We start from the raw sequence: 16,945 nt of genomic DNA on the forward strand, positions 1-16,945 counted from the left end.
TTTTTAAATTAATAAAGAATCTAGGCTCTGAGTTGGAAATTAACTTTGAACCAAGGCAGAGCAGTTGAATGATATTTTTTTAACCTCTGAGCATTTTAAATGTCACTCACTTAGTAACACATCTTTGAAGATCTCTAACTGATGGATTGCCACAAACTCCAGAACCAAGCACAGCCTTTAGATTTAACCACTTCACATAAGGATCGAAGACAAAGTAGAAATAAAGTTTGGTTGCATAGCACCTGTATCGTCAGCTCAATGGGTGCTGCCTGGGGTCCAAAATCATGCCCATTGCATACACAGCCACTTATTTTTTATTTGTTCTTGGGATGTGAGCATCACTGGCTAGGCCAGCATTTATTGCCCATCCCTAATTGCCCTTGTTTAGAGTTAGTCAACACATTTCTATGAGTCTGGAGTCACATGTAGGCCAGACCAGATAAGGATGGCAGATTTCCTTCCCTAAAGGGCATTCTTTTCAAGTTATCAACAGATCGCATGTAACTCTTTCGACTACATTCACAGTTCTTGGTTTCCGGGAGTGGGACATGAACCCACAACCTTCTGATTCAAAGGCGAGGGTGCTATGAACTGAGCCACAGCTGACACCTCAAGGGCATTAGTGAACCAGATGGGTTTTTATGATAATCAGCAACGGTTTCATGGTCATCATCAGACTTTTAATTAGACTTTTCATTGAACTCCAATTCCACCATCTGCCATGGTGGGATTCGAACTCGGGTCCCCAGAGCATTAACTTGGGTCTCTAGAATACCAATCTAGTGACAATACCACTACATCACCGCCTTCCCTAGCATGGGCTGTGCTGGACACCATTTAGTAAGTGTGCTCGCACAGATATGGAAACTGTACACCCAGAAGTAAGCAGAGTCAGTGTACTGTGATGTTATTCAGTGTGTAATGCTGCTTTTACACCAGCTGTACCATTTTTGACCTGAATGCTCCAACTAAAGCCCTATCTTAAACTTGCGCAGCATTTAACAGCAGGGACGATCCTCAACTACTTTCAGGTTAGTTGCTGATTAATGTTCACTGGCTCTTGCTGAGTTCATGGAAGTGTTTGGTGATTTGCACTATTATTTAAAGGTGCTGAAGTCTACAGAATGTAGTGTTACGGCGAGGATGGGTTTAATTTCAAACCGTCCTGATTTCTCCTCTTACTACCCGTCTGTAAACAGAAAGGTGTTTTTGATTTTTGATTTCTCCTTTTATAAGTGGTGGCATGTTTTCCCCCAACCCTTCAGTTCGGAGTGATCCAATCCTCTAATAATAACCCCATAGCAAACTCAAGATAAGGTAAAATAAGAGGAGTGGTTTATTTTACACACACACAAAACACAACATCCGCCCCTTTCTGCACTTATACAATAAAGGAGGGATAAGGGAAAGAAAGGGATTCTGGGCAAACACCATGATAAAAATAAGAAGAATAGTTTTGTGTGAGTCCAGAGTCCAGAATCTAAAAGTTTAATGGTGCATTCTTTCAGGGGTTAGACGGCTGAAACTGTTGCAGGGTGATCCGCTTTTTCAGAAGTGATGACTTCCACGATGGAAGAAAGCATGTAAAGATGAATTAGTCTTCCAGGCTTCGATGGAGAAGTTCAGACATTCCAATAGTACACAGTATAGACGAGGGCCAGGTAATTTAAAACCTGGACAGAGCTCTGGTTCCGTTGCTGCTCTGTTGATAGAAGATGGCAGACAGTGGCATGCTGCTAGCCTGGAGTCCTGCTTCTCTTCTGAGGTTAAACAGTGACTGGCAATAAAACCAAAAGCTGTATAATTAAAGCAATTCAAACGGCTCAAGTCTTGGTCATGTGACAGGGTGATTTTGGGTTGAACTATTCAGCTAACAAGGCTCCTTGATAAAATCCATTGTGTTTTAAGTAGATAACTGTAAAACCATTACTACAATGTTGGTGATGAGCAATCACAAATAGCTCTGCCTTTGTCCATAGCTGGCTGGTGCAGATGTCTCATCTACTATCCTTTGTTGGCTTGGCTGGAATGTTTATACAATGCAAGGACTGTTAACATTCCAGGTGTTTGATGTGTTAGCCTTTGTACATTTTTAAACTGCTAAGGAACTTCCAAAACTACTATCATGGAATCAGTGGTGGCCATTTTACCAGTCCAGTCATTTGTCCATTTTAAAAAAACAGAATTTAAACAAGAGAATATGGAAGCAAAACAAATTTATTTTAGATTTTTTTTGTTCTTGGTGCCATCTCAGCGGGACAGTAGTGTGATATGTGCTGAAGCCTAACTCACCCTTATGAGTTCAAGGGCTCTGCTTGGAGTAAGTGTCACAGACATGGGACCTGTAGCTTCTATCCCCCTTGCAGCATTCCCCCCCCTGCCCCCCCACACCATTCCTTTCCCCTGTTACTGACCATCACAGTGCCCTCTTGACCACAATGCTGAAGCAAAAGTCACCGCAAAACAAACGTTCCAAACCAACTTTATCAATCAAACCATCCAATATTCCATACAGAAGTTAAATAATTGTCCTCATACATTCTTTTAGTAACTAACCTTTTGTGTTTCTTAGCCTGCCCAAGTATTCCTATGCAATGTTACCCCAGTGGCTGCAGCACGGCTGATGGAAGACTGCTGATTTTTAGTGGGGGAAACTGCAGATGACCTTGGAGGTCGACCTCAAGCAAATCGGGCCCTAGAAGGTTCGACTTTAGACTGCTCCACCTTTAGAATGGGCAGCAGCAGTCTGGGCTGGCTACCTGATGGCGCTGGTGGAACATGAATACTGTCATTCTGAGAGGAGACAGCTTGCCTGTGCACTTCGAGTCACTGCCACTCCCTGGGGCAGCACCTCAGCAAATTGTTGGAGGAAAGTTTGCTGGCCTGCTGTGATGTCCTGCTAGCCTCTTTGCACACTCTGAAGCTGTGATGGCCACAGTCTGATCCTCCATGACAGCAAACTGGGCTTGTATGTCTTCAGTCTGAGCTTCTGCTGCAGACCCCAGAAGTTGGGTGGCTTCTGCTTGAGCTGTAATGGAATCTGGGACATTGGCCATCAAATGCTGCATCATGATTGGGTCCACAAGAGTAGCCATGGAGTTGACCACCACTTCAACACTGGGAGGCATGGATTCCAAGCTCTACACAAAGCCCTGTGCTAAGTTTGTGCCAAACTCCTCCCCTTGACAGTGATGACAGGGCTTTTGGCAGGCCTACCAATACACCAAGCATTTCAGTGTGCGTACCCATCAATGTTTTTCTGTAGGTTGTCCTGTGGAAACCCTTGTCTAAGTCATTGGTAGTGAACTTGTGTGTGACCTTGCCCTTCAGTGAGCTGGTGCTAGTGATACTCTTGTCCCCTACCCTGGCTGCAGGTTACTCATCTAAGCTATTTGTTGAAGTATGCCAAGTATTAGTATCTGAGCTGGTAGCTGCAAGTGAAAGTGCGGATGACAATTGTTGTTCGTCGTCACTGAAAGAACAAGAGAGAGGAGGACCCAGAGATGGACAGCAGCACCTAAAAGAGTGGGAGGGAGGAGGACCCGGAGGCCGGGAGCAGCACCTGAAAGAGCTGGAGGGAGGGGCACCGGAGGCCGGGAGCAGCACCTGAAAGAGCCGGAGGGAGGAGGACCCGGAGGCCGGGAGCAGCACCTGAAAGAGGGGGAGGGAGGAGGACCCGGAGGCTGGGAGCAGCACCTGAAAGAGCCGGAGGGAGGGGCACCCGGAGGCCGCGAGCAGCACCTGAAAGAGCTGGAGGGAGGGGCACCCGGAGGCCGGGAGCAGCACCTGAAAGGGCGGGAGGGAGGAGGACCCGGAGGCCGGGAGCAGCACCTGAAAGAGGGGGAGGGAGGAGGACCCGGAAGCCAGGAGCAGCACCTGAAAGAGCCGGAGGGAGGGGCACCCGGAGGCCGGGAGCAGCACCTGAAAGAGCTGGAGGGAGGGGCACCCGGAGGCCGGGAGCAGCACCTGAAAGGGCGGGAGGGAGGAGGACCCGGAGGCCGGGAGCAGCACCTGAAAGAGGGGGAGGGAGGAGGACCCAGAGGCCGGGAGCAGCACCTGAAAGAGTTATAATCCATGGATCCAGTGTGGACTGACCGTGTTCTGAGAAAAATCAAAGTGTGACGTCACAGGAAAACAGGCGGTTGATTGGTTGGTGAGTATTTTTCTCATCTGTCAGAACTCGGGTAATTTTAGTAATTGTAAGATCTTAAGAGTAGAAATAAGGTTATTATTAGTAGTAAATCTTATTAGATTGGCTGGTGAGTATTTTCTCTTTATCTTAATGAGGGAATTTCAATCAGGGTAAGTAGAACATTGAAATAATAAGAATATAAACACAAGCAGGTCTAGAGACATTAATTAAAGTTTGACCAGTAAAATAATTAAGTAATTAAACGCTATAAAGGTGGCAGGGCAGGTGATGTATGTTGGCTGCAGATGTGGGAGTTCATAGACACCTGTGTGATCCAAGCCAAACACATCTGTAATGCCTGCAGCTGGAGCAATTTCAGCTCAGAGTCATTGAGCTGGAGGCCGAACTGCAGACATGGTGACACATCAGGGAGGGAGAAAGTTACCTGGACACTTTGTTCCAGGAGATGGTCACACCCCTAAGAATAGAGTGGTCTGATTTGATCCATCGTCCAGGTCCAGGAGGATATGACTACTGGCATGAATTTACTGGCATGAATTGAGAACAGGTTAACAGATAGAAAACAGGGACTAGGAATAAACAGGTCATTGTCAGGTTGGCAGGCTGTGACGAATGGGGTACCAGAAGGATCTGTGCTTGAATCCCAGCTACTCACAATCTATATCAATGATTTGGATGCGAGGACTAAATGTAATATTTCCAAGTTTGCTGATGACACAAAACTAGGTGGGAATGTGAGTTGTGAGGAAGATGCAAAGAGTCTTCGAGGGGATTTAGACAGATTAAGTGAGTGGGCAAGAACATGGCAGATAGAATATAATGTGGAAAAATGTGAAGTTATCCACTTTGGTAGGAAAAACAGAAATGCAGTGTATTTTTTAAGTGGTGAGAAATTGGGAGGTGTTGATGTACAAATAAGTCAATGAAAACTAACATGCAGGTGCAGCAAACAATTAGGAAGGCAAATGGTATGTTGGCCATCATCGCAAGAGGATGTTCCTATGTCTTTCCGTGTTTCCAGCTCCTACACTTCCAGCACTGCCTGACCAGGTTGCAGCTCTTGGGTATCTTAAAGGAGAAAGGCACAATGGTATGGTGAAGTGAGGAGAGGGAGAAGCAAAAGGTACATGCTTAAACCATCTGCACTTGTAAATCAGAGGAGGTTATGGGCTAAGGGTGTGAGAAGGGAGGTTAGTTATGAGCATACTGCCATCTTCATTAGCTTCAGCTCTGTCACCAGATATGGTCTCAGTCATGGCTGTTCCAATGCGGCAAGCATTATCCCCCCCCATGGTGATAAAGACATGCAGCCTTGTCCATTCTCTGGCGGTTAGGTGCTGCTGCCTGCGTTTGTGCACCACCTTGTTCTGCAGGAGAGAGGAAAATGTTTCAGTGAGTGTGTTGCAAAATGTTTGGATGATGTGGCTGTCAGGTTTAGATGTCAGTGAGTGCAAAATGTAATGCTGCAACGCTAAGAGTGTGAGGAAGAGGTAAAGATATGAATGTTATGTATGAGTTGTGATTGCTAGAGTTTAATGTTAGGTGAGTGATGAGGGTGTGGTGCATTGACCAGTGTGTGATGCTATTGGGATATGACATTTGAAGATGCTATTACTGACCTTGAGCATTCATCTCAGGTAACTGAGCTTTTCTTTGCGGCGCTCCATCTATGTCCTCAGGGTTAGACATCTGACATCAACCTCCAAACTCTTTGCAACCACTGCCTTCTGAAAGTCTATTTGGAGGACTTCCGGTTCGCTGCAGATGGGTGACATCTTTTCTCTGCACCTTCTCGACCAAGTCCACCCATGCTGCATCGGAAAATCTTTAAGCCCTCTTCTGCAGCCAGGTCCTGCACCTACTACAACCAGAATTATAAGGTGCAGGCTGGCTTTAAGTGATGTTAGCCTCTCACAGTTGTGGGCCCCCTGCTCAAACATGCAACTACTTTCTGGCTGCATGCTGCAATTGTTTAAATGAGCAGTTATATGCTCCATGCATTGGAACCAATGGAGCGGGCATTAACCGTGTATCGAATTTCAAGGCCATTGTGTAGAGAAATTTAAGGGAATTAGGAATAGTGGGATATTCATTTTTGGAACCAGCCTTTTTCAGTCCTATACTTTAATATCCAGTTATGTTCATTGATCATAAACTGCATCAGCAAACAGATTTCTTCAGGTGGAATTTAATGTAAGTGACAGGGGTCTTGCTCACATTAAGTGCCAGTCAGGCACTTAACTGGGCAGTGGCTAGCCTTCACTGGGATCCAGGACCCTGGAGGCAAAAGTTGTGCCACTGTGAGCTGCTGGCCAATCGAAGGCTGGCAGCTCTTCATTGCTCGCCAACGCCACCAGGGAAGCATTGGCTTTTCCCAGTACTGCACCCACCTGAGGCCCAGGATCACCTTACCATGGGGAATGGCTGGGATGAGAACAATGAAGGGGAGCTGAGAGAATGGTTGAACAGTTACAGAGGTCATGTGTTGATTGAAGAGCCAGAAGCAAGGTAATTAGGTGTTTGAAAGGGCAGTTGTAAGTGATGCAAAGGAGTAGAGTTATTACCAAATGCTGACACAGAGGAAATAGAAGTGGGTAGGCAAATATCAGTGATCAAAACTACATAAGTAGGGATGTATGTAATTTCCCTTTATGTATTCCCTGTGAGCAAGACAACTCCCCAGAGTCCATGTTCATAAAAATTACCTCTTCTTTGTTGAGGACCAGTTATCAAAAACTGATTTGACAGATGAGTTTTTAAAAAAATTAATGCCTTATGCTATTCCTAAAATATCTGAAAATGCTTCACACTCATCTTTGAAGTGTTGTTTCTATTATTGTGAGAGCATATTTTTCGTTTCACTAGTTAATTATCAGCAACTGAACGATGAAATTAATTGAAACACACATCCTGTCATGCTATTCAAATAATGTTTTATGTCTAAATGTCTGAATGTGAGCTAGGAAACATGCTTTGTTTTGCTGATGGTTGGAATTTTTTCAAGCGTATGAATGATAGTGCGAATCGAAAATCAATATTTAGAAAAAAAACTTGTGTATTTTCTTCCCTTTCTTGCTCTGTTCCCCTTAATGTGCTGAATTGGGCTGCAGCATAGTTTCATTGGCCTCTGGTCAAGTGGTCTTCCTTACGATTAGTATGTCTGTTCAATGGCCATCAATGGCCTGTAGATAGTGAGAAAGAGAAACATCACACCTAAACTCTATCTTCTTCATATTTCACATATATGTATACATATACAGGTACACTTTACAGCAGGGGTTTTTGATTATAGATCAACAACAAGAATTATTTTTCCCCTTTCATTTTTCCCCAGTAAGCCACCCCCTATCACTGCCCCATACCACACTGGTTGAGAACACTCAGTCCTGTGGAAACCAAAGATTGAACCCAGGATGTTTCTGGTCTACATAGGTCAATTCCACATCACTTTGTGCATCTTACCCATGAAACCATCAGGGAATCCATGCAAATGCTTATCGTAACTGATGCTTTCTTTGCAAAAAAGGAGATTTTCTTTGTTCACTGAATATTCTTTAGCAGATAATTTTATATAAATATAGGTGTATACATATATAGATAGATGTATGTGTAGGTATCTTATAGATGAGTTTGTGTATAATTAATATGTGAATGTATGTATTTAGTATCAATATATACAAGTGTTAACATTTTAATAAAGTTGAGTATGTATATTTTATATAGAAATAAGGGCATGGTGTATATTATATAGATATAAATGGATGCATTTATTTAATTTCAATATATTTGACTGTGTATATTTTCTATAGGTATTGTTCTTCGAATATAAAATAGGGCCAGAGATCTTCATTTTTCAAATAGGGTGGAATGGTTGGGTGGAATTGTCCGGTCCCATTGGCAGCGGGCGTGAGCGGACAATATGGTGAGAAGGCCAAAAGCTGGTTTTACACCGCAATCGTCCACTCCACCCGTCAATGCTGGGCCGCGCTTGCCCCTGCCGCATGTCAGGGACCTAATTTCAATACTTCAGCATCTCATTACAGGCTCTGCTCACGAGAATCATCCCCCCACTTCAAACTTACCGTCCACATCGGCGTGACTTCAGAGCGGCGTGCTTCATGACTGCCTTTAAAAGGCTTGTACCTGGTGAGCTGAATTTCAAGGGGATCTCTGGGATAAGTGCACACAACCTCATGATGCTCATGAGCATCGCCTGTAGGACATCAAGGAAGAGGTGCCGCACATTCGTGGGGGCGCGGAGCACAGGCAAGTCGCTTTATCCTGGCTGGCTTTCAGTGCGGAGCCAGGGCAAGGGTTCCAGTGTGGGTGAGGCCCGGGTGGGGGCTGGGGCAAGGCAGCACACACTGAAGGAAGTACACAAGCAAATGCTGGGGGGTGGGGGTGGAGGGTGAGAGGGTGTGAGGGAAACGGCCACGCACTTGGAAGAGCCTGTCAAAAATCAGCATTCTTCCATAGCTGAGACCATTCGGCAGAGCTCAACTGGCATGCTTGGAGTTGGGCCTCTCTGAAGCTTTTCTGCCCACTCAAGCAATGCAAAAGCATGAAAGAGCCACTAAATGCTCCATAACTTTTCACTCCTCAGATGCTGACTGCAAATTAATGTGCGTTTTGGGAGCCACCAGAACAATTGACCAACTGGGCAAGCTGCACAATCCCCTTGCGAAAGCTGGCCATGGCACACTCACTGGTGGAGGCACTCACAGCGCCTTGCAATGTCTTTATTAAGATTTGGACCAGCATCCCTCATGGTTCAAGCTAATAACACAGCCTTGCAGTGCAGGTTAAGAGAATGCCCGCTTTGAGATCACAGCATGCAGTCCAGTGGCTGAAGCTGCTGCCAAATGGTCAAGTGGAGGGGGGCGGAGGTAGGTGGGGCTTCAGCCAGCCATGAAGCACACTACACATTGGCCATCTAAATGGTGGCCAGCACTCTCCTGCACACGTGAAGGGATCTTCACACTTGACCAAGAGAGGTTCTTAGCACAGTATGCTAACCCGCACATTTCTCTCTTTAATCCTGCAGGTGGAGAACATCAGGATCATGGAGTCTGGTGATTTACCAGTATGCCTCATGGCTTACAGGGAGTAGAGAAGAAGAAGAGTGCAGTGGAGGCGCCTGGCTCAGCAAAGGGAGGAGCACCACCCTCAAGATGAAGAGACGGCAGGATGCTGTGCAGCTGAAGATCCACAGAGAGCTGTCACCCGTGGGTGCTTCACTAGACCCAGGGTCCATAGATGGCACTTGTCATTCCTGTAGATGACCGAGGACCAATGTCGCCGGAGACTGCACATGTCTAGGAAACTGGTTGGTCACATATGCCACCTGCTGCAGGATTTGGAGCCACGGGGACATGGAGGGCATTCACTTACAGTGGCCATGAAAGTGACAATGGTGCTCAATTTTTACCCCAGTGGCCCCTACCAGGGCTCCACAGGTGACCTGTGTGGGATCTCATTAGCCTTCGTGCACAGGAGGTCATGGATGCCATCTTCGCAAAGGTACAGAACTTTGTGCATTTTGCCCGGGATCAGGAAAGCCAGGAAGCAAGAGCGCTGGGATTTATGCAGATCTCAGGTTTTCCACAGGTGCAGGATGCGATCGGCTGCACTCTTGTGGCGCTTAGATCGCCGTGGCAACAAGCAGTCAACTACGTCAACGGCAAGGACTTCCACTCGCCGAATGCTCAGCTGGTGTGTGGCCACCACAAACACATCCTGCAGGTTGACGCACGATTCCCAGGGAGTGTCCACAACTCCCATATCCTTATTAGGTCTCAGATCCCTGACATCTTCCAGGGTTCAGAGAGGCTGCAGGGATGGTTCTTCGGGGCAAGGACTACCTACAAAGGACATGGCTGGTGACATCTGTGCGGCAGTATAATGAGGCTCATGTTGTGACCCGGACTTTGGTGGAGCAAATGATAGGCATCTTGAAAATGAGGTTCCGGTGCCTCAACAGGCCCGGTGGAGCACTGCAATACAGTCCAGAGAGGGTGTCGCGCATCATCATCACTTGCTGTGCACTACACAATCTGGTACTGCAACAGGGGAAGGACCTATCTGAGGAGGAGATGGAGGAGCTGCGTGTCTTCTCCAATGAGGAGGATGTTGAAGGGGATCACAATGGTGAGGTCCTTGAAGGCAAGGATGCCGGCAATGAGGCCATCGCACTAGCCAGATGAGGCAGGCGTGCTTGGGAGGCCCTCAAAGCCGCAAGATTCATGGAGGATGATGACAAGATGCAGTGAGGACAGTCCTGACATCCTCACCTTGCATCTATGAACATTTGACTCCTGTGCGGCTGATGTCAGCGCACATACCCTCAGTGCTCAGGCTCATGTCATGGAGATGCAGTGGAGGCCCTAATAGTCACAAGATTCCAGGAGGATGATGACATGCAGTAAGGACACTCCATAGACCTTCATATAGCCTCTGTGAATGTCTGACTCCTGTCCGGCTGAGGGCAGTTCACTTGCACTCTGTGATCACGGTCATGGCAATGCAGTGTGAAACTTCAACTGCATTTGATTCTTTATCAGCCTTCAGCACCTGACCCCTTCAGGAGCACAGTGTCACCGGTCACAGATGCTGAAGAGTTGAGAGACCAGCCCCACCTCAAAGGTGTGGAGAGCACACAGAGTGACGCCTGCCCACGACATTCTGGCAGCAATTACAAGCACTGCTAAGCTGTAGGCATCACCAATGTGTCCAGTGAGTGTGAAGCTGGACCATCACTTTGGTCTAAAGGTCACACACTGCACAGCGAAGAGACACCTCCCTTTATCTTGTGCAGGAACCAAGGTCTCACATCTGAGTGACACAAACACTGCTCATCAGATCAAGGAGCCATAGGCAAGGAGACATTCTTGGGTAGATGGCCCCAGGGTACCAAGCTGCTGATTCTCCTCCCTATGTGTACCCGACGGCCCCTGCCTGTCTCCTTGAGGAGAAGGAGAAGTTTGAGTGAGATCGGGCTGCCCCACACCCCTCTCACATTGACACTGTTGGAGGCCAACTATGGCATCAGCAATGGAGTTCATTCCACACAGTAGTGATGCCCTGGACTTGGGTCTCCATGGCGGAGACCTGCCATTGTTGACCTCGGTGCATTGGCATTTCACGCTGTCACCTCAGCCTGAAGGTGGACAGACTCCTCCATCATCCCTTGCAATCTGAGGAGTGCACCAGACGTCCTTTCCTGATGTTCTCGTGATTGACTTTGCAGATCCACCAACTGATTGAGAACCGAGTCCAGAGCCCATCTGACTCGGACTCAGCAGGTTCCTTTCCCCAGCAGTCCTCCGAGTGACCAAGGATGTCCCTGCCTTTCCTGCTGTGGAACAGAATGTGTGCTGTGCTCACCAGATTGTGATCCCGAGGTTAGTCCATACCTAGGTCCCGCCAAGGTTTGTGTCGCTGGTTTAGTGCAGGGCGTGGGTGAGCGCTGTGACGGCCCTTCAACGCTGCTGTCCTCAGGGTCCTCATCCAAGGTGCTCTCAACGCTGGGTTCGGGCTCAAGGTTGCCTGAGGGCGACATGTCAGATGTGCCTAGGACAGAAGGTGGAAATTATTAGTGCTTGGCAGCGCATTGAACACAGAACAGTGGACTCAGAGTAGCATTGAGAGAGGGATCATGTGGTGCAGGATCTTCACGTGGATGGTCACCACCGAGCTCATTGTCGCTGCAGGAACGGTTGACGTCCTCTCCGTCCGGCTCCAGTGCGTGACTCTTGAACCGAGTGAGGACCTCGATATCCGGCACTTCACCCCCTGGCCTGGGACCTCTCCCAGTGATTGTGCACGATCTTGTCCTGTTTAAAAACAGATGGAGAGAGTGTGAGCAAGGCCAAATGAGAAGAATGCCAGGCATGCGTGTGCGCTGAGTGGAACCATGGACGGGCCAATCAGAGGCCTGCCATCACCGATCTGGCGTGTTTCCCATGACTGCATAATTAATGAGTTGGGAAGGAGGCAATTCAGCCGCAAAAAGCTGTCAATGCGGCCGGCGGGTAAAACGTCTTTTTTCACACTCGTTATCGCACTTAGTGCAAATCTGGGGCGATTCTGCCCATTGTGTTCAATATATAAGGAGAACCTCTTTGCTTGGCTGCTCCCAGTTATATTAGGAAACTCAGCAGCCCAACTTTTCATGGTATTTCCTGAGCAGCTAGGGCAATTTCAAAAAGAGAATTAAAAATCAAATCCTTGTTTGAAAGGAGATTCTTTTGAACAGATTCATGTGTCAGTTCCCAAACAAATCCAGTGAGTAGCTGTTTCTAAACAACAGTATCAGTGAAAACAATCTCCCTTCATTTGACTTCATTTTGTTACTATCTACAAACACCAGGGAGTTTGGATGATAGCACAATACTCCAAATCTGGAATTTAAAGGGTGAGTCTACTAGTGGCTGTACCAACTTATAAAAGCCCTATCCCATATTCCCAGCCTCCCTGGACATAAATCGGGATTCTGCCCTCTCCAGCCTCAGAAATTTAAGGGTCTAAGTGTTTTAATAGACATAAAAGGTAACACTGAATTGCCAACAAGAAAACTCTTGTCCCTTTTTCCCTCAATGATATAATTTGCAAGAGCACTCTACCCATTCCGAATGTGATTTAAAATCATCCTTACATGCTTCCTATTCAGCAATCTTCCTAAACTGGCATTTTACCAATTGTCTAGAAACAATAAATTCACCAGGATTCCACACAGCTCCTTTTTGTCTGATCCCATCCTTGCCACCACTGTTATATTTCGGGGATAATTATGTGGACTGTGTCAATCTCACACAGTGGACAGCGGCTCTGAATGTCAAAAATTGTGGGTTTTTTTCATGGCATAAACTGTTCAGCAGTACTTTCCCTTGAAACTTTCAGATCTCACTAGCAATTCCTCCCCAGGTACAAACTTCTTTACTTTCATTTCGGTTTATTTTTATTGAGAAGTTTAATTTAATTTTATACATTTCCCAATCTCTTTCCTTCCCTATCTGTTTAAAATATTTAAAACATTTGTCTTCGATGATTGTATCTGTTAACTCAAACAATGAGCAATTTTAAAAATGCAACCAGAGAAAATAGGATGGCTCAAACTCTTGAGGTGCACCTTATTGACCCAAAACAACCAAGCATCTTACAAAAAGTAAAAGCAAAGTACTGCAGATGCTGGAAATCTGAAACAAAAACAGAAACAGAGAAGGGTCACACGGACTCGAAACGGTAACTCTATTTCTCTCTCCACAGATGCCGCCAGACCTGCTGAGTTTTTCCAGCATTTTCTATTTTTGTTTCACGTTACAAAAAATATTCGCTGGTGAATGCTCATCTCTCTTTCCCTCTTCTTTAACTTATTTTCTCCCTGCCAAGGTTGGTGTAGGGGTTTGGTGATGGGTGGTGGGGAAGGACACAGCTGGTAGCATACCCTGGGAAATTAGAAATGCACAGGCCATGATGTCCTACCCACTAAAATTAATAAACAGAAAATGTGGGGTTGAATGCTGGAATCACTGAGATCCACTCATTGTGAGTACTATTCCCAGTGGAAGTGTCAGATCATGGAATCACCCCCTCAAATGATTATGAATCTAAGCCAATGCACCCTCAGTGAGGGGCTGAGGGAGGAAAATAATTTTAGTAAATAGTTCCAGTTCTATTATCCCACTGTGCTCATTTTGGTATCTACTCATCTTGTGTCACGGTAAACAGCATGTAAAATATGGAAGAATAATCAGTTAATAATGGATGCAAAATATTTGAAGGACCTATTGTAAACCTTGTTTTTGCAAAGAACGATGTAAGCTTGATGTATAAACGATGAAAACAGATTCAGTTTCAAGACCTTATTAATTCTGTGGCTTCTGTCATTTCAGGTGCCTCAACGCAGAACTCCAACACAGTGGAGCCAGAAAAACAAGTCGACAACACAGTGAAAATGGCTGGAGTTATTGCAGGAATCCTAATGTTCATCATCATCATGCTGGGAGTAATGCTGATAGTTAAAAAACGGTAGGTTTTATGAAATAATATTTCCAATTTAACATTTGCAGCAGAACCTCACGATAAGAAATGGCCAATACATTCATTTTATTTTGTGGAACATTGGAAGGAAATTAGACATGGAGGAACCTTCTGAAATCTTGCGTTGCCATTGTTTGGCGACCTGACTCGACCTTGGACATATGTGATTTAGGTATTGCTCTGGGTAGCCTAGTTATGCATGCATGAATATATGAATGCAAGTATTTGCATTCTTGTGCAATTTGTCCTGTCACTTCCAAGATGGATTTTGCTATAAATGTGACCTAACCGTTTGAATCACATTGGTTCCACTTAACTGACCAAATTTGGCTTGTTAATCTAATTGTCTTCATTTTCTTCACAGCTCTAAATAAAAAGCCAATGATGACACAAAATACTAAAGTAATGAAGGAAATATATGAAGATATGAAATTTAAAAAGAAACATTTCTGAGTTACGCCTTCAGCCAGTATAGAACTCAAAGATTTTATTTGTATTTTCAAAGTAAGACTTGGACTAGTTTTCTAAATTTTGGCCAAGGCTAAACTGTCCTCACATTTGGGAGGGGGAATCCACAGGCTTAATTCAGGCCTAATGAAGCTTTAAGAGATTCGATAAAGTCAAGCTCACTGCAAATCCTTAGAATTTGGGTCAAATTTTGTCCAGTTATTTTTTTTCCTTCGTTAACAAGAGCTGATAATTGATTCCTTTGATGTGATAGTAAGCAAATGCACTGACTGGTAAAGAACTGAGCAATCATGTCATCCAGCAGGGTCCAGGTTCGATCCATTCTATGGATTCAAGAAGCTGATTTCAACCAGGACAGTGCAATGGCACATTAAACCTCTAAGCCCCTGACTAGCAGGGAGGGATCGAGGAGAACTCTCCCGAGGTCCTTGTTTCTCATAGCTTTTCCAGTGACTCCTGCTGGAAGTTAGGCCCAAGTACAGGTCAGGCCAGGACAGAACCTGGCTTGGCAATGATGCCCCTCACCATAATAAAAAAAATGGTGCAAACACTTACTGTCAGAGTTCATGCATAAACAATGGACATTTGGACAATACATTTGATGGCAACTGATGCCTATAGAACCATATCCCTGGAGTCGGTGGCCTAAAAATTGATTTAAGTGACATTAGCCACTGTGAAATGAGTGTACAATATGGCATGTGGCATGCGTATTCTAAATAGAAGTGCACCATCCTCCATGTTGGTAAAAGCAGGAAAAACTACACCGCAGCCAAAGACCATTCTTGGCTCCCGCTTGGCCTTCTCTGAATCATCACCTGTGATCTCCACCCCACCCCTCCCCTCCTCCCATCACCTACCTCGGACCTATCTAGAACCTACCTCAGGGCCACTGCCAGTGACTCCGTGGGCTAAAATCCAATGGGCTGACGAGGTGCCTGGGAGAAAACAGCAGGCATCCGCAGCTTGACCGTCTAATTTAAAGGAGGCCTCAAGGCCAATAACAGACGTGTCTCGCGCCTACACGTTCCAGCACAGGGATTGCTCCCAATTTCCAGATCAGGAGGGAATGGATGAGAATTAGGAAAGAAACAAAAATAGTAGCTACTTACATGTGGGAACTTGCACCTGTCATTTGGAGCTTTGCATGTATGTGACTACTTTTGAGGAAAAAGCTTGATTCACAAATGTTTAGTTGCATGTTTGTGCACAGTTGCTCAACATCAGTTTCACAATGCAATATCCCTTCACCTTTTGCATATTTCAGGTGGGTTTCTGTAATTTTCTACATTCATGCTGAATTTTGGATTACAATTTCTATAATAGCATTGTTAGAATGCTTGTGTGTGTGTGTGTGTGTGTGTTGGGGATTTGGGGGAGTTTCCAATCCCAGCGTGGTTCTGATCCCTGGCCCAGAGGTGGGTGAGTGCTGATCCTGGGGGCGGGGGGGTGTTCAATACCAGGGGTATCTGAGCTTGGGGGTTGGGGGTGGGGTGGGGGGGGGGTGGAGTTGTCCAATTCTAAGGCAGGGGTTTCTAATTCTGGTGGGGGCTGTGTGAGGGACAGGTATTGGACACCAGAGGCCAGGGTGAGGGTGTGGTGATTGGGGATCAGAGACCTCGGGAGGGGAGGTTGTAGGCCTTGTTTGGAAAGTTGGAGACCCTGGGGAATAAATTGGAAAACTCGGGATAGATCAGAGGCCTTCGGGAACTTGCATTGCTTAGAAGCTTGTGCAGAGGAGGCCGGAGGCCTTTGAGGGGAAGTTGGGAGATTTGGGGAGGGGGCAATTGAGCAATCGTGCCAAGTTGACAATTCAGGAACATTGCATCCAGCGGCTAACTGGAATGGCACTCACCTCCTGGATCTAGCAGTCCTCACCTCCCAATTAACCACCAGGTTTTCCAGGGTCCAGAATATCCGGTTGGCCAGGGTTAAATTTGTAAGTGTGGATAAATATAAAGCGCACAGACTCATCGTAATGTTTAAAATGGCAGCTCCATGGAGCAGATTGGTTGTTCACCTCCTGTCCTTCCTCCATTACAACCAGAAGTGGATGGAGTTGGAGGTGGGTTGGGGGCCAGGATTCAGTTTTCTATTACTTAAACCTCAGATCCAACAGAGACTCATCCATTTCTTAGGATTAAACCTCCGTCCCCCATCACCATCACCACCACCACCTCACCCCCAGTCACAAACAATGTGGACACATAAAATTAGCTCATTCTGAAACAAATACAGAGGCCAGGATTTTATGGGCCCTTCCACCCAGTGGGATCTTAATTTCCT

The 16,945-nt window shown here is 46.0% G+C and overlaps 1 protein-coding gene across 5 annotated transcripts in view; it reads left to right on the top strand.

Moving 5' to 3' along the window:
- The window catches only part of ptprt (protein tyrosine phosphatase receptor type T), a 1,450,199-nt gene that overhangs the window by 1,191,051 nt on the left and 242,203 nt on the right, over positions 1-16,945 (top strand). For all 5 annotated transcript variants that reach the window (XM_078555116.1, XM_078555118.1, XM_078555117.1 and 2 more), the window contains one exon: positions 14,044-14,179. In XM_078555116.1, the coding sequence (XP_078411242.1) occupies positions 14,044-14,179 (136 nt within the window). The remainder of the gene's footprint in view (positions 1-14,043; positions 14,180-16,945) is intronic.

Source organism: Cetorhinus maximus, chromosome 13, assembly GCF_964194155.1.
Source record: "Cetorhinus maximus chromosome 13, sCetMax3.hap1.1, whole genome shotgun sequence".
In the NCBI taxonomy this organism is placed as follows: domain Eukaryota; kingdom Metazoa; phylum Chordata; class Chondrichthyes; order Lamniformes; family Cetorhinidae; genus Cetorhinus; species Cetorhinus maximus.